The sequence below is a fragment of the Haematobia irritans genome, chromosome 1 (assembly GCF_050003625.1).
Source record: "Haematobia irritans isolate KBUSLIRL chromosome 1, ASM5000362v1, whole genome shotgun sequence".
Lineage (NCBI taxonomy): Eukaryota > Metazoa > Arthropoda > Insecta > Diptera > Muscidae > Haematobia > Haematobia irritans.
In genome coordinates, this window is record NC_134397.1 from 246,533,904 (window position 1) to 246,552,733 (window position 18,830).

General features: G+C 33.7%; 1 protein-coding gene across 1 annotated transcript in view; it reads left to right on the forward strand.

Annotated features, from left to right (window-relative positions):
• The window catches only part of Syn (synapsin), a 101,932-nt gene that overhangs the window by 3,446 nt on the left and 79,656 nt on the right, over positions 1-18,830 (forward strand). Inside the window, 3 exon segments of the mRNA XM_075314388.1 lie at positions 8,273-8,352; positions 8,696-9,072; positions 18,626-18,786. Of these exon segments, the coding sequence (XP_075170503.1) occupies positions 8,835-9,072; positions 18,626-18,786 (399 nt within the window). The 5' untranslated portion in view covers positions 8,273-8,352; positions 8,696-8,834.

Here is an 18,830-nt window from a genome sequence, read left to right on the forward strand (position 1 = left end):
GTGATGTAATTCAACCCATTCATATCACCCAGTACTTTAAGCTGCTTCCTCCTCCCCCACCTTCTGGCTCCTTACCTTTAGCACTGTTTGCGTCTGTTTCTTTTTTTTCTGTCACACCGTCGTCCTTGATGATTTCACAGAATTTTGGAATAATTTAATGGCATTGCACTTCGCCAGAATGTCTGCTGACTTTTGCCATTTATAAGGTTTCAGTAAATAATTGAACAAACCAAGAAAAAACGAGGCCAAGGGAAAGGGAAATATCTTACTTGTTTATAGGGTTTTATGTTGTTTTGTTTTGTTTTTTTTTTTTTTCTAATACAAATTTTCCCCATGTCACAGCTCTATATAGGATTTATTTGTCGTCATCGTTGTTTTTTTTTTTTTTGTTTTTGCTTTGGCAAACAAACCAAAAATTTTGGTATATTCAAGTCTGGAGTTTAATTATAACCAAGGGAACCCATGAAATAACAAACATAAAAAAATTGTTTATTCAGGCGAAATGAAATTATTCATTAGATTTTGGCACCTTCATATATGACGAAACAAAAATTAAAGCTCATTAAGTACTTGTGTATCCTTTTCGTTGTGAGCAAAACCAATTTACAAGATAAGCGACTTTGTGATTTTTTTGGTTGGTTGTTAGTCTCTGGCTAGAGTTTAATAATTGGTCCCCTCGGGGGAATCTGTATGGAATACTCCGTAATTATATGTTAAGTTATAGGACAATTAGAAAAATATATACATGAGGGAGAAAATTAGAGGAGGGGTTTTCAAAAAGTTTTCTACCTTTCCGCGACAAGAAATTTAAATTTCCTGTTTGTTCTGAAAAGAGAAATGCATTTTCTATGCATTTATATTTTAATGACAAAAAATCTTTAGCCTCACGATAATATTTTTTTCAGTACACCTTAAGAAGTGATACAAACTCAGTCCCTACTGGAAATTGATCATCCACTGGACCGGTACAGGAATAGTCCATGATGTGTGTGAACCAGTCCCAGTTCTGGCAGTGTTGCCAGGTTAGGGGTTTTCCCACCAAATTTAGGGGTTTTTTCACGTTTAGGGGGATTTTTAGGGGTAAAATTTATTTGGGGGGATTTTTGGGGGTAAAAAATTATTTCAGACCTTATAAAGTGGAGCAATTCTCAAGCAAGTTCGGAACAATTCTAGCATGAGTTATGAGAAAAAAGATGCGGAAAGTCAACAAGAAGATCCTAAATACAAACAAGTATAGCATTATTTTCGTTAGCTTTTTTAAACTCTTCTGTTGAAAGGGCATTTTTAATATTTGACAAAATTAAAAACAATCGTATTTTAACTTAGCAGCTGAAAGCTTTTTAAGAGTAAGCCCGCTTTTTAAATTGATATACATATTGTATTATTACATCCATAGAAAAAATAATTTCCTCAGGGATGAAATTTTAAACAAACGAAAATCTCTTTTGTTTTAAAGTATTTTCTTAAATAGCAAATTTTATTTTTTATTTACTTCAAACGAAAAAAAAATTAGCATCAAAAGAAAACTTAGTTTTTCTAAAATTTCGTTTCTCAGGAAAGAACTCTTCTTTCAGGATATATGTTTGTGTTAAATTTATTTTTTAAAGTGTATCACTACAGGATTTTTTTTTGCACGTAATTTTGGGACCACTTTTTGTACTTTTATATTCTGAAATTTTTTGGGGGTTTTTGAAAAAAGCTTAGACCAATTTAGGGGTTTTTTTCTTAAGATTTGGGGGAAAGAATCAAAAATCACCTGGCAACACTGAGTTCTGGTCAAAACGTATGAAGGGGACGGGGTCATTTTAACATGGATCAGTGGCAATTTGCACCAATTTCCTGTAGGGCTACAACGGCTGCTGAAACTGGTGACATCCTGGGCTTAAGTATAATGGCAGCCCATTATTTCAGGCTCCTGTAGACTAGTCAGTCCATTGTTATATCACCAGAGCAGAAAATCCTCTCATCACTGATTGTTGCCCGATTCTATGTTTAGCTCAGAGACAAGGGATTCCCTTTTTATAGCCGAGTTCATCGCTGAAAAACTTTTTGGTATTTCGCCGAAACTGACATTGAGCCCATAACCCTTTGTATACAAGGCTGGTATACTAACCATTGCACCAAAGTGGCTCCCACCTTGGGGCCCTTGATTACAGATGGGAAACTCGTCACCTACAATGCCAACATTCCATGATTAAAAGGAATAGAGGTGGGATCTCCTTTATATAACCGAGTCCATCGCTGAAAATTTTTTTGGTATTTCGCCGAAATTGGCATTAAACCCTTTGTAAAGGGTGATACGGTCAAAATTTGGTCAAGGGAAAACGCGTGTAAATCGGTGAAATCGTTTATTTAAAAAATCAAATTTAATTTCTTTTTCAAGTTCAATTAGTACACAATTCAGGAAAAATATTCAGTTAGGCTTTCGCTTTTCCAAATCCGAATTGGCGGGCCTCACGCTTGACACCTGCCATCAGATTTTGTACAGCCACCTTGTCCACCTTCTTCGCCGCAGAAAGCCAGTTTGCCTTGAACTTCTGCTCGTCCTTAGCAGTTTTTTTGGTCTTCTTTAGGTTCCGCTTGACAATAGCACAGTATTTCTCAATTGGGCGGAGCTCTGGCGTGTTGGGAGGGTTCTTGTCCTTGGGAACCACCTGCACGTTGTTGGCGGCGTACCACTCCATGGCCTTTTTACCGTAATGGCAAGATGCCAAATCCGGCCAAAACAGTATGGAACAACCGTGTTTCTTCAGGAAAGGCAGCAGACGTTTATTCAAACACTCTTTCACGTAAATTTCTTGGTTGGCAGTCCCGGAAGCTATGAAAATGCTGCTTTTCAAGCCACAGGTACAGATGGCTTGCCAAACCAGATATTTCTTTGCGAACTTTGACAGTTTTATGTGCTTGAAAATATCTGCTACCTTTCTCCTTCCTTTTGCCGTATAAAACTCCTGTCCCGGAAGCTGCTTGTAGTCGGCTTTGACGTAGGTTTCGTCGTCCATTACCACGCAGTCAAACTTCGTCAGCATCGTCATGTACAGCCTCCGGGATCGCGCTTTGGCCGTCGTATTTTGTTTATCATCGCGATTTGGAGTCACTACCTTCTTGTTAGTCGATAGTCCGGCTCGTTTTTTGGCTCGATGCACGGTTGTAGACGATACACCCAGCTTATTGGCGGCATCTCGGAGAGAGAGGTTAGGGTTTCGCTTGAAACTACCGGCAACTCTCTTTGTCGTCTCAGCGGCTTCCGGTTTTCGATTTCCCCCCGATACAGACTTCCTGGCTGTCGACAAATGTTCCCCAAACACTTTAATTACATTTGTAACGGTTGATTTGGCAACTTTTAGCGATTTTGCCAGCTTTGCGTGCGAGTAGCTCGGATTTTCGCGATGCGCGAGCAAAATTTTGATTCTTGCTTGGACGGCATTTTGACAACTGAAGAGTGAATTCCAAAATCAAAATAGGAGCAACATTCTACACACACACACCTTCAAAATGAGGGGTGTTCATTGTCACATACCGACGGAAAAACTCGGGTGTATTACGAGTTAACAGCTGCAAACACCGCTCAGAATCATCAACACTTTGTTGTTTTTGGTCAAATGTGAGCTCGCGCGGCACCCATTTTGCACAGAGCTTGCGCATATCCAAATATAGATGAATGATATGACCAACACGTTCCTTTGATATCTTTAAGGCCTCTGCTATCTCGATCAACTTTATTTTACGGTCATTCAAAATCATTTTGTGGATTTTTTTTAATGTTTTCGTCGGTAGCCACCTCTTTCGGGCGTCCACTGCGTTCACCGTCCTCCGTGCTCATTTCACCACGCTTGAATTTTCCATACCAATCAATTATTGTTGATTTCTCTGGGGCAGAGTCCGGAAACTCATTATCAAGCCAAGTTTTTGCTTCCACCGTATTTTTGCCCTTCAGAAAACAGTATTTTATCAAAACACGAAATTCCTTTTTTTCCATTTTTTTTCACACTAACAAAAGTTGCTTCTCAAAAGACGCTCTATCTCACAAACTAATTGACTTACAGACGTCAAATTTTGACACGAATCATTTGAAGGTTGGTACTATATAAAAATAATATGCATTTAATACTAGCGACGCCATCTATGTGTCAGACCGGGGACTTAGCAGTCAACCTGTTACCACGCAACAGTTCATAACGGTTCGTAATTATTTATAGACTCCCCTACATATACCGATCATGAACTGAATTATATACGTATGGATTTGTCATTGACGGGGTAAATTTACACTTTAGGACACGACTTGGACTCGTTCCTAAGGGCACGTCGTGGGACATTTTAGTAGTAGCACTCTATAGACAGGTCCTCATGAATCAGACAGGTCTCGGACAAACTCTTAGGAATCTGTTTCATTTTGGCTATCCGAATCGCAGCAGAAATGAAAAACCTTTTAAATATGTTGAACAATAGGTTATTCGTGTAATTCTACTTCACTAAATGTGTATATCCAATAAGATTTTTATATCAAGCGTGTATGGAAATCATTAAATTATGACAATTTAAAAACTACGACAAACTGGATAACCGGTACCAGTCCTGTGATAGGTCCGTCAGTGGAATTTGGCACCAATTTCTCGTAGGTATAAAGGGTGATACGGTCAAAATTTGGTCAATATAAACTTGACGTATTTCTTTCAATTTTGCATTTAAAACACCTAAACACCCCTCATTTTGAAGGTGTGTGTGTGTAGAAAGTTGCTCCTATTTTGATTTTGGAATTCATTCTTCAGTTGTCAAAATGACGTCCAAGCAAGAAGAGCAGCGTATCAAAATTTTGCTCGCGCATCGCGGAAATCCGAGCTACTCGCACGCAAAGCTGGCAAAATCGCTAAAAGTTGCCAAATCAACCGTTACAAATGTAATTAAAGTGTTTGGGGAACGTTTGTCGACAGCCAGGAAGTCTGGATCGAGGGGAAATCGAAAACCGGAAGCCGCTGAGACGACAAAGAGAGTTGCCGGTAGTTTCAAGCGAAACCCTAACCTCTCTCTCCGAGATGCCGCAAATAAGCTGGATGTATCGTTTACAACCGTGCATCGAGCCAAAAAACGAGCCGGACTATCGACTTACAAGAAGGTAGTGACCCCAATCCCGCTGATAATCCAAATACGACGGCCAAAGCGCGATCCCGGAGGCTGTACACGACGATGCTGACGAAGTTTGACTGCGTGGTAATGGACGACGAAACCTACGTCAAAGCCGACTACAAGCAGCTTCCGGGACAGGAGTTTTATACGGCAAAAGGAAGGGGAAAGGTAGCAGATATTTTCAAGCACATAAAACTGTCAACGATTGCAAAGAAATATCTGGTTTGGCAAGCCATCTGTACCTGTGGCCTGAAAAGCAGCATTTTCATAGCTTCCGGGACTGTCAACCAAGAAATTTACGTGAAAGAGTGTTTGAATAAACGTCTGCTGCCTTTCCTGAAGAAACACGGTTCTTCCGTACTGTTTTGGCCGGATTTGGCATCTTGCCATTACGGTAAAAAGGCCATGGAGTGGTACGCCGCCAACAACGTGCAGGTGGTTCCCAAGGACAAGAACCCTCCCAACACCCAATTGAGAAATACTGGGCTACTGTCAAGCGGAACCTAAAGAAGACCAAAAAAACTGCTAAGGACGAGCAGCAGTTCAAGGCAAACTGGCTTTCTGCGGCGAAGAAGGTGGACAAGGTAGCTGTACAAAATCTGATGGCAGGTATCAAGCGTGAGGCCCGGCAATTCGGATTTGGAAAAGCGAAAGCCTAACTGAATATTTTTCCTGAATTTTATACTAATTGAACTTGAAAAAGAAATTTAATTTGATTTCTTAAATAAACGATTTCACCGATTTACACGCGTTTTCCCTTGACCAAATTTTGACCGTATCACCCTTTAAGTACATACAGAGAAACAATTAAACTTTACCGAGTTACTTGAAATTTACAGAGGGCTGGGGAGAGGTTACGATATTAATAGTTGATACCTGATTTTGTGATATTTGGACGGAAGAGAGGCCGCCCTTTAGTCTTATAATTTGCTTGACATTTTCTGGGACGTTTACAAAAGATACTCTACATCACTTTTCGATATGTGGTCGGGGTGGAGGTTCTCCTCTAAAACTCCAAAAAAAATCTGAAGTTTTCTTGAAATTTACAAGAAAGGTTCATAATTCCCAGTGGGGGAAGAGGAAACTTTCCTTGCCCCACACTTGAAGGAAAGTTTCAAGAATTTTCAGGGATGGTTAGGGGTGCTATTCACTACGGTGTTTGTCGATATTGTATCGGGGAAAATGACGTCCCTTTAAAACAATAGAGCAAAATTTAAACATCTCCGATCTACTTGAAATTTACAGGGAACATGGGAGGAGGTGATTAAATTTATACATGATTTTTAAATTAGTATATGATTTTTCGATATCTGGTTGGGGAAAATTGAAATAAACTTTGACGATTTACTTCGATAGAATTTATAGGGACCATTGAGTAGTTGGGAAATTAATATAGAGTACGTGATAGTATCAGGTATCAGGTCGGAGTGGAGCGAAGGTGGGGAGAGGATTCCCTTTTGTCCGTTTTTTTTTTTCTTAAATTGAAAGTAGAGGATTGTCCGTAAATGGGAACTCGGTGCATAATTTTATGATTTTTTCACAGGCTTCTGCCAGGCTTCTTTTTAGTTAAGAACTTAAATTTACATGAAATTGGCAGCCAACGTAGAGGGTGCATCATTTTCCAACATTTTAGCAAGTTTTAATGTGGTAAAATTTTTTACTACTTTTGCTTTTTTCGATTTATTGGACGGAAAAAGCAACCACTTGTTTTGTTCATACATCATCTCTCTCGACTTACCTGAATACGCTTGAAAATACATACCTTGTTTGTGATTTTAAGGATTCCTAATATTTACGTGCTTCTACTGTATTGCCAGAAGTCCTCTCTCGACTTACCTGAATACGCTTGAAAATACATACCTTGTTTGCGATTTTAAGGATTCCTACTATTTACGTACTTCTACTGTATTTCCAAAAGTCCAATATTATATGGGTTTATATTCTTTCACTTTCTATACAATAAATTTTCCCTTATCCTTGGTTCTTATATCTTCTGGCAACTCTATCACATACATAAAATAACAAAAACAAAGTGATGCCAAATTTATCACAGCGGGTGGTGGAGGTGGTGGTGGAAGCTTATGAGAAGTACTTACCACAAAATTACTACCACAAGTGTAAGCTTGCCAAAAATGTGCTTAAAAAATTACGGGCACATTGCAAAAAGCAACAACAAAAATAACATAATAGCAGCTTCATTTAGGCAGTTACATAGCATCCATCCATTCTCTATAAATTCATTTCTCATCTTACTCACTCTCTTCTATTCAACCGGTTTGTTTGATGGATAAAAATCCTCAAACAAGCTAAGGCTAAGTATATATTTACGTTTATATCTCTCTGTGTGTATATGTATATATTAATTTTGTGTTTATCTAAATTATTTATGAGTGTGTGTGCGTAGAACAATAAAAATAAAATTAAGCAAATTATATAAGCATATAAAAAAGTTGTTTACACACCACATTCTAACTGTTGGGTATTACTTTGTAATCGTCATGGTAGCCAGCCCTATGACTTTTTATTTCCTATATACGCCAACTCTTAATCAAAACAACTAATAAACCATGTAAGAAATCCTAAGCATATGAAATTTTAATAACTTCTTCCGGTTTTTATATGAAAATGAGCAATAGGCTGCCTTAGGACATTTATTGCTACCGGAATGAAATTTTAATGTTTTTTACCATCTTTGCTGGTGTGAATTTTGATGATAATGTGAAGACTTAGTCCACTTTCGATTCGATCGATAATTGCACATTAAAATATGTTATATCTATTGTTTCGTATATTTTCAATCAATCAAGAATATCTCTCTTATTTTCGGTTATTTAATTTGAGTTTTGTCTCTTTAAACTCCTAATTTGGCTTATTCTCTGTATTTTTGTTATTTTTTGTGTTATTATTGAGCATAACAAAAGCTTTATGTGTTTCTCTTTATCTACTATGTTAATGATAGATGATGACAATTTATCTATGACTTCTCCCATGATAAACAAAAATCTCTCTCTGACTCTCACTCTCTTATGATCTTATTCTCTATTTATTTGACTTGTCTCTTAAAATCAAAACAAAACACAAATTGGCCTTTATTCTTAATGAAATGTTCATTAATATCGATCGTAATGTCATTATGACCTGGTAGAAGGAAACTAAAACCGGCACCCTGAATTTCTCATCGTTCAAGAGCAGTTTTACTTCCAATGTTAATTTCCTGAAGAGAAGGTAAAAACGTTTAAAACACTACAGCAAGGCGAATTTAAAAGTCGTACTAATTGAAAATTTCATATGGTTTGGCTTTGCTTTTTTTTCTTTATATTCTCTTTTTTCTCTCTATTTCAAATGTTTTTCTTATATATTCAAAATTTTTAATTAAAACAAAAAACAAACTTATCACCATAAATATTATTTTTAAAATGGCTCTAAAATAAAAATATTTATCCATTAACATTATCCTAAACCTTTTTTTTTCATAACCTACCCCCACCTTTCCCATCACATCATCAAATTCCCCTTTCTTTATTTGTGTTTTTTGTTCAATAAAAATCTTAAATTTAAAAAACTAAAGATTCAGCTCGGGAGACTTGTCTTCCGAGGCTGATGATGTAGATCCCAATACATTGCCACCGGCAGCCCGGCCCATTCAGGAACAGCCAACAAAACCACCAACAGCTGTTGCTGGTGGTGTTGCTGGCGGCCCACCAAATATGCCACCACCACCAGCCCCTGGTTCGGCCGGTATACCACCACAACCTGCAGGCAATGCTCCCGATTTTTCTTTAAGTTTTGGTAAATCGACAGCCAATAATACAGCCGCCGCACCTGTAGCTGGTCCACCACGTGGTGTTAGTGCCCCCACCAGCCCGGCCAAGTCGAGAGAAAGTTTGTTGCAACGCGTACAAAGCTTGACGGGAGCAGCACGTGATCAAGGCGCTTCAATTTTGGGTATACAACAATTCTTATTATTACCATTTAATGGCAAGCTTTTAATGGGAATGCTTATGCATGTTAATATTTTGCACTTATAATGACTACTCGTACACACATTTATTGTACAATAAAATCTATATAGTTATATAATATACATATTTCTTAACATAATGTCTGGATAAGACTGAAGATATATAACATTCGAATGGATTCAGTAAAAGGAATTGAAAAAAACGAAATAAAACAAATCTCACAAAATATAAGTTTTGGCTGAAATCTAAATACTAAAGGCTGTGGAAAAGTTCATTCGCCCGAACTGAAACATGTACAGTCTAGGCGTGTGTAGATTTGTATCTGGCGTTTTCTTTTCAATGGTTCTATAGATCAAATTCCTTGATATAATTTGTCCATAAAGCTCGAAAAATAATTAATTGTAAAATTAAAATATCATGCATTTGGACGTTAATCGCCTGTTTCGGCATCAGGCTAACATGAAAAATTTATTATTTATTTTATTGCTTTAACTCCAGCTGGAGTATAGGGCACTAACAATAGCCGTCTCCCATCACACTCGGTTTGGATCTATGTATCTAAGTTGATCCCAATTTAATCCGATCATTTAATCATTTCGGCTTCGGAGGTTCGTCCGAATTAATTTTGAGAACATTTTTTATTAGAATTAAATTTTGAGAAAATTTTATATAGAAATAAAATTTTGAACAAATTTTCTATAGAAAAAAATTTTGGGAAATTTTTCTATAGAAATAAAATTTTGAGGAATTTTCTATAGAAATAAAATGTTAACAAAATTTTCTATAGAAAACAATGTTGACAAAATTCTCTATAGAAATAAAATTTTGAGAAAATTTTTCTATAGAAATAAAATTTCAACAAAATTTTCTATTGAAATAAAATTTTGAAAAAAATTTTCTACTGAAATAAAATTTTGAGAAATTTTTTTACAGGCGGAAAGTTTTTAAAAAATTCTTTATAGAAATAAAGACTGAGAAAATTTTCTATAGAAATACATTTTTAACAAAATTTTTTATAGAAAAATATTTTGACAAAATTTTCTATAGAAATAAAATTTTGAGAAAATTTTCTATAAAACTAAATTTTAACAAATTCTTCTATAAAACTAAATTTTAACAAATAATTTGGACAAAATTTTCTATTGAAATAACACTGGGACAAAATTTTCTATTGAAATAACATTTTGACAAAATTTTCTATAGAAATTAAATTTTGAGAAAATTTTTCTACATAAATAAAATTTTGAGAAAAATTGTCTTAAAATTCAACACATTTTCAATTCAAGGGATATTTATTTAAGTAAAAAACTAAAATTTTGAGAAAATAAAAAAAGAAAATTTTCAAAAAATTTTCTATAGAAATAAAATTGTGAGAAAATTTTCTATAGAAATAAAATTTTGAGAAAATTTTCTATAGAAATAAAATTTTGAGAAAATTTTCTATAGAAATAAAATTTTGACAAAACTTTCTATACAAAAAAAATTTTGAGATCATTTTCTATTGAAATAGGTTAAGTTAAGTTAGGTTAGGTGGCAGCCCGATGTATCAGGTTCACTTAGACTATTCAGTCCATTGTGATACCACATTGGTGAACTTCTCTCTTATCTCTGAATGCTGCCCGATTCCATGTTAAGCTCAATGACAAGGGACCTCCTTTTTATAGCCGAGTCCGAACGGCGTTCCACATTGCAGTGAAACCACTTAGAGAAGATTTGAAACCCTCAGAAATGTCACCAGCATTACTGAGGTGGGATAATCCACCGCTGAAAAACTTTTTGGTGTTCGGTCGAAGCAGGAATCGAACCCACGACCTTGTGTATGCAAGGCGTGCATGCTAACCATTGCACAACGGTTTGCAGTGGTTAGCATGCCCCAATGGTTATTTCTATTGAAATAAGATTTTGACAAAATTTTTAATTTAAATAAAATTTTGAGAAATTTTTCTATAGGAATAAAATTTTGAGAAAATTTTCCAAAGGAATAAAATTTTGAGAAGTTTTCTATAGAAATAAAATTTTTGCTATAGAAAGAAAATTTTGGGATTTTTTTGTAAATAAATAAAGATTTGAGTAATCTTTCTGTAGAAATACAATTTTCAGAAAATTTTCTATAGAAATAAAATTTTGGGAAATTTTCTATAGAAATAAAATTTTGACCAAATTTTCTATAGAAATAAAATTGACAAAACAAAAATTTCCTATACATTTTCTTAAAATTCAACACATTTACAATCCAAGGGATATTTATTTAAATACAAATTTTTCTATAGAAATAAAATTTTGACAAAATTTTCTATTGAAATAAGATTTTGCCCAAATTTTCTATAGGACTACAATCTTGAAAAAATTTTCTATAGGAATTCAATTTTAAGACAATTTTCTATAGAAATAAAGATTGAAAACATTTTCTATAGACATAAAATTTTAACAAAATTTTCTATAGAAAAATATTTTGACAAAATTTTCTATAGATATAAACCTTTGAAAAAAATTCTCTAAAAATAAAACTTTGGAAAAAAATTCTATAGAAATAAAATTTTAACAAAATTTTCAATAAAACTAAAATTTTGACAAAATTTTCTATAAAACTAAAATTTTGCAAAATTTTCTATGGAAATAAAATTTTGACAACATTTTCTATGGAAATAACATTTTGCCCAAATTTTCTATAGGACTACAATCTTGAAAAAAATTTTCTAAAGGAATTCAATTTTGAGACAATTTTCTATAGAAATAAAGATTGAAGACATTTTCTATAGACATAAAATTTTAACAAAATTTTCTATAGAAATAAAACTTTGAAAAATTTTTCTATAGAAATAAAATTTTGACATAAAATTTTCTATAGAAATAAAATTTTGACAAAAATTTCTATTGAAATAACATTTTGACCAAATCTTCTATAGGACTACAATTTTGACCAAATTTGGAATACAATTTTGAGACAATTTTCTATAGAAATATAATATTTTGACAAAATTTTCTATAAAAATAAAACTTTGAAAAAAATTTTTTATAGAAATAAAATTTTAACAAAATTTTCTATAAAACTAAAATTTTGGCAAAATTTTCTATAGAAATTAAATTTTAACAAAATGTTCTATAGAATTAAAATTATGACAAAATTTTCTATAGAAATAAAATTTTGACAAAATTTTCTATAGAAATAAAATTTTGACAACATTTTCTGAAGAAATAAAATTTTGATAAAATTTTCTATAGAAATAAAATTTTGACAACATTTTCTATAGAAATAAAATTTTGACAAAATTTTCTATAGAAATTAAATTTTAACAAAATTGTCTATAGAATTAAAATTATGACAAAATTTTCTATAGAAATAAAATTTTGACAAAAATTTCTACAGGAATAAAATTTTGAGAAATTTTTCTACAGGAATAATATTTTGAAAAAAATTGTCTATAGGAATAAAATTTTGAGAAATTTTTTATAAATAAATAAAATTTTGAGTAAATTTTCTGTAGAAATAAAATTTTCAGAAAATTTTATATAGAAATAAAATTTTGAGAAAATTTTCTATAGAAATAAAATTGACAATCCAAAAATTTTCTATACATTTTCTTAAAATTCAACACATTTACAACCCAAAGGATATTTATTTAAATAAATATATAAATGTAACATAAATAAAAAATATATAAATATAATATAAATTTTGAGAAAATAAAAAAAAAAATTCTATGCAAATAAAATTTTGACAAAATTTTCTATTGAAATGACATTTTGACAAAATTTTTAATTGAAATAAAATTTTGACAATATTTTTCGTTGAAATAAAATTTTGACAAAATTTTTCGTTGAAATAAAATTTTGACAAAATTTTCTATTGGTATAAAAGTTTGAGAAAATTCTCTATAGAAATAAAATTTTAAACTTTTGAGAAAATTTTCTGTAGAAATAAAATTTTGAGGAAGTTTTATATAGAAATAACATTTTGACAAAATTTTGAAAAAAATATAGAAATAAAATTGACAAAACAAGAATTTTCTAAAAAAAATTTACATATTCAAGGTATATTTATTTACCCAAAAACTTGTCGGTAAATGAGACAGTATACGTTCAATCGATGAAAAAACATTTTTTCATGGTAACCACAAAATGTTATTAAAAACTTTAAAATAAGATTTTTAAATTTGGTAGATTTTTTAGAAAATATTTTTAGATTCTTTTTGGTACGAGTGGCAAATTGCTACTGGCAATTCGCATTGAACTCGAATATTGTGAACGTTGTTCGAATGCGTAGTTTATTGGTTTGTCATTGGCGCAAGTATTCCAAATATTGCCTGTCATTTTATTAAATTTAGCTTCTACATCCACTTCTGTATCCACTATGCTTCCCAGATAGCAGAATTTGTCTACTGAGATATAATTTTGGAATCCCTCCTGTGTTGGTATTAATCTTCATGTATTTAATTTTTGCAGAATTTATTTGCAACGCTGGTTATCTTAAAGATTTGTGATGTATTGTATTAGGTTACTGGTGGCTGTTTGACAATGGGCAAATGTCATCTGCATAGGCCAAGAGTTAGAATAAGAAGGACGAGAATATATATTTCACTCACAACCTTCAAAGGTTGGGAGAATTTTTCTTTATGCAGCACATAGCATTTTGAACCATTGCAACTTGCTTTCATAAGGCTTATAAGCTCGGCGGAATGCCTCTTTTGTGCGATGAATTCCAAATGCAGTCACGTTTAATACTATCGAAGGCCTTTTCAAAATCTATGGAAAGTATATGTAGTTTAGATTTAAATGCGACACTTTGCTCAATAACTAAACGGATGGTATTTATATGATATGCCTATCAGCGTTGTATTATTCTCAACCAATTACAAATACATACATGTGTGTGTGTGTGTAAGAATGCGGAAACTCGCACATTTCGCATCATCTCTGGTCGTGGTGGAATTTTCCATTTATTAACCTAATTGTAGTGAAAATTTCGTTTGGCTATCTCCATTTCTTATGAACAGCATTATCAACTAGGAGAAATTCAATTATCTCAGAGGTAATCAAAAGATAAAACGATGCATTAAAACCATTCAAACTCAAGAGACTACAACAATTAGTCTCTTCGACATCACCTTCAATGAGCTAAGGCGGGAGACAACCGGGTACATAATGACGAGCATTGAATTTCATTCCGGGTTGAGGTAGTTATGTTATGGTGAAATGTTGACAATTTGATACCTGTTAGTTGGGTGAGATAATTTTAAGTATAGAACTCTCAGAGTATAGTACTCTCGAATAAAGTATAGTACTCTCAGGGCCTGTATAAATAAATTCATATCTTGATAACATTTAATAGACGCTTTTTGGTTTTTTTTGTCGATTTTCAAAAATTCAAAACATGATTAAATTTTGCGTTAAAGATTCATTAAAACAAAGAAAAGATCTGTTAACCTGTATTGAACTGTTATTTTTTATAAGACGTATATTTATGTGATGAATATGAATATGGAGTATGGTTTAAATTGACAAATTTTAAAGGAGAAGCCTTTGGTTGAATGAGAGAAATTTTGGAATAAAGTATAGTGCTCTGAGTGCCAGTATAAAGAGATTTATATTTTCACTGAAAGAATGCCCAGTTCCAAAGATTTTGTCTTTACTCTAAAAATTTTGGTATTGATTCCGAGCCAAAGAAGCGGAGAATACAAGTAAGGACACTTTTAAGACACAATTCTCTTTTAAATTTGGGTTTTGAGTACTTGTTTCTGGGAAGAAAAATTTAATTTTTCGTTTTTCAGCTTTTTTCTTCATATGCTATCAAAGTTTACGAGTTTACGACAACTTTATTTTCTACATTCAGACTCGATTTCCAGTAGAAATTATGCTATGTTTCAAGTAAAAAACGTCTTTAAAATAAAGTGTTGAAAAACATGTCCTATATTTGAACGATTTTTTGCTTTGTAGTAGATGCAAAAAGACAACAAATGTAAAGACAACATTAATTTTAAATAATTTTTCTGAATTATTAAAGTCAACTTGACCTTAGGTCAAACATTTTTTCTTTCATGTTATGATACCTATTTTTAAGTAAAAATAGGTATCATAATTAAAAGGACAATACGACTTCATTGAAACGTTTATTGACTTGTGGGTAAGGAAAAAAATTATATTAGAGAAATGTGTCTTCTATGCTAAGCAAAATTTGCATTTGTGTTTTAAAGACACGAAATCTTTGACCTCACGACAATATTTTCTTCAGTGTTATTATCCTCTCATTTAAATGCCGGCTTTTTGGTTTTTTTGTCGAATTCCATGACATATATTTTGTATCAGATATATTTCCATATTGGATGAGCCTGATAAGTCCCCGGTCTAACAAAGAAAAACACTTTTTATTTGTCAAAATTCGTTTTTATACCCTCCACCATAGGATGGGGGTATATTAACTTTGTCATTCCGTTTGTAACACATCGAAATATTGCTCTAAGACCCCATAAAGTATATATATTCTGGGTCGTGGTGAAATTCTGAGTCGATCTAAGCATGTCCGTCTGTCCGTCTGTCCGTCCGTCCGTCTGTCCGGCTGTCCGTCCGTCTGTGGAAATCACGCTAACTTCCGAACGAAACAAGCTATCGACTTGAAACTTGGCACAAGTAGTTGTTATTGATGTAGGTCGGATGGTATTGAAAATGGGCCATATCGGACCACGTTTACGTATAGCCCCCATATAAACCGATCCCCAAATTTGGCTTGGGAAGCCTCCCGGAGCAGCAAAATTCATCCGATCCGGTTGAAATTTGGTACGTGGTCTTAGTATACGGTCTCTAACAACCATGGAAAAATTGGTCCATATCGGTCCATAATTATATATAGCCCCCATATAAACCGATCCCCAGATTTGACCTCCGGAGCCTCTTGGAGGGGCAAAATTCATCCGATCCGATTGAAATTTGGTACCTGATGTTAGTATATGGTCTCTAACAACCATGCAAAAATTGGTCCATATCGGTCCATAATTATATATAGCCCCCATATAAACCGATCCCCAGATTTGACCTCCGGAGACTTTTGGAGGGGCAAAATTCATCCGATCCGGTTGAAATTTGGTACCTGATGTTAGTATACGGCCTCTAACAACCATGCAAAAATTGGTCCATATCGGTCCAAAATTATATATAGCTCCCATATAAACCGATCCCCAGATTTGACCACCGGAGCCTCTTGGAGGAGCAAAATTCATCCGATCCGGTTGAAATTTAGTACGTGGTCTTAGTATACGGTTTTTAACAACCATGCAAAAATTGATCCATATCGGTCCATAATTATATATAGCCCCCATATAAGCCGATCCCCAGATTTGACCTCCGGAGCCTCTTGGAGGGGCAAAATTCATCCGATCCGGTTGAAATTTGGTACCTGATGTTAGTTTACGGCCTCTAATAACCATGGTACATGGTGTTAGTATATGGTCTCTAACAACCATGCAAAAATTGGTCCATATCGGTCCATAATTATATATAGTTCCCATATAAACCGTCCCCAGATTTGACGTCCGGAACCTCTTGGAGGAGCAAAAGTCAAGGTTGAAATTTGGTACATTTTGTCAATATACGGCCTCTAACAGCCATGTAAAAATTGGTCCATATCGGTCTTTAGTTATATATAGCCGATGACTTATTACACAAAAATTGGTCCATATCGCCAAAAATAATCTACCAACACTTTATTTCCATAGAGAATTTTGTCAAATTTTATTACTATAGAAAGTTTTGTCAAAATTTCATTTCTATAGAAAGTTTTGTCAAAAGTTTATTTCTATACAAATGTTTGTCAAAATTTTATTTCCATAGAAAATTTTGTCAAAATTTTATTTCTATAGAAAATTTTGTAATCTACCAAAACTTTATTTCCATAGAAAATTTTGTCAAATTTTATTACTATAGAAAGTTTTGTTAAAATTTCATTTCTATAGAAAGTTTTGTCAAAAGTTTATTTCTATAGAAATGTTTGTCAAAATTTTATTTCTATAGAAAATTTTGTAAAAAATTTATTTCTGTAGGAAATTTTGTCAACATTTTATTTCTATACAAAATTTTGTCAAAATTTCGGTTTTGCCTCAAAATAGGCCTCAGTTTCGGCGATCACCTCTTCATTGCAGCCAAATTTTTTCCCTGCGAGCATCCTTTTGAGGTCTGAGAACGAGAAAAAGTCCAGATCTGGAGAATACGGTGCGCGGGGAAGCAATTCGAAGCCCAATTTATGAATTTTTGTCATCGTTCTCAATGACTTGTGGCACGGTGCGTTGTCTTAGTGGAACAACACATTTTTCTTCTTCATATGGGGCCGTTTTTTCGCGATTTCGACCTTCAAACGCTCCAATAACGCCATATAATAGTCACTGTTGATGGTTTTTCCCTTCTCAATATAATCGATAAAAATTATTCCATGCGCATCCCAAAAAACAGAGGCCATTACTTTGCCAGCGGACTTTTGAGTCTTTCCACGCTTCGAAGACGGTTCACCGGTCGCTGTCCACTCAGCCGACTGTCGATTGGACTCAGGAGTGTAGTGATGGAGCCATGTTTCATCCATTGTCACATATCGACGGAAAAACTCGGGTGTATTACGAGTTAACAGCTGCAAACACCGCTCAGAATCATCAACACGTTGTTGGTTTTGGTCAAATGTGAGCTCGCGCTGCACCCATTTTGCACAGAGTTTCCGCATATCCAAATATTAATTTGATATGATATGGCCAACACGTTCCTTTGATATCTTTGAGGTCTCTGCTATCTCGATCAACTTCATTTTAGGGTCATTCAAAATCATTTTGTGGATTTTTTTGATGTTTTCGTCGGTAACCTCCTCTTTCGGGCGTCCACTGCATTCACCGTCTTCCGTGCTCATTTCACCACGCTTGAATTTTGCACACCAATCAATTATTGTTGATTTCCCTGGGGCAGAGTCTGGAAACTCATTATCAAGCCAAGTTTTTGATTCCACCGTATTTTTTCCCTTCAGAAAACAGTATTTTATCAAAACACGAAATTCCTTTTTTCCATTTTTTTTCACAATAAAAAAAGTTGCTTCACAAAAGACGCTCTATCTCACAAACTAATTGACTTACAGACGTCAAATTTTGACAAGAATCATTTGAAGGTTGGTACTATATAAAAATAATATGCATTTAATACTAGCGACGCCATCTATGTGTCAGACCGGGGACTTATCAGCCAACATGTTATATGTGGTGAATATGGCATAGTGTTTTTATCGATACTTTCGACTTTCTAAACAAGAAATTAGGGTATTTTATTACCCCGCTTCCATTCGAATGTTATATATATTATTATCTAAACACTTAATATGTTTTGCAAATAAAAAAAACATATTACAAAAAAAAAAAAATGGCACTGCGAATGCTTACAATGCTTGGATATAAAAAATACGCATATCTAAATGTCAACTATCATTTCGATATATGTATTCATTCATTGACTATTTTTCTACTTTCCCATCTCATCGTAAAAACCCCAAATTAATTGTTTTTTGTGAAAAATAAAAGGCGCTGCTGTTCAAAGTGCTACTCGCGCTCCAGCTTTTAACAAAGACAAATATTTCACTTTACTGGTACTCGATGATCACAATACGGATTGGTCGAAATATTTCCGGGGCAAACGGTTACATGGTGATTATGATATACGAGTGGAACAGGCGGAATTTAAGGTAAGATTAAATGCCCCATATAATTTGTTTAACAAATATAATAA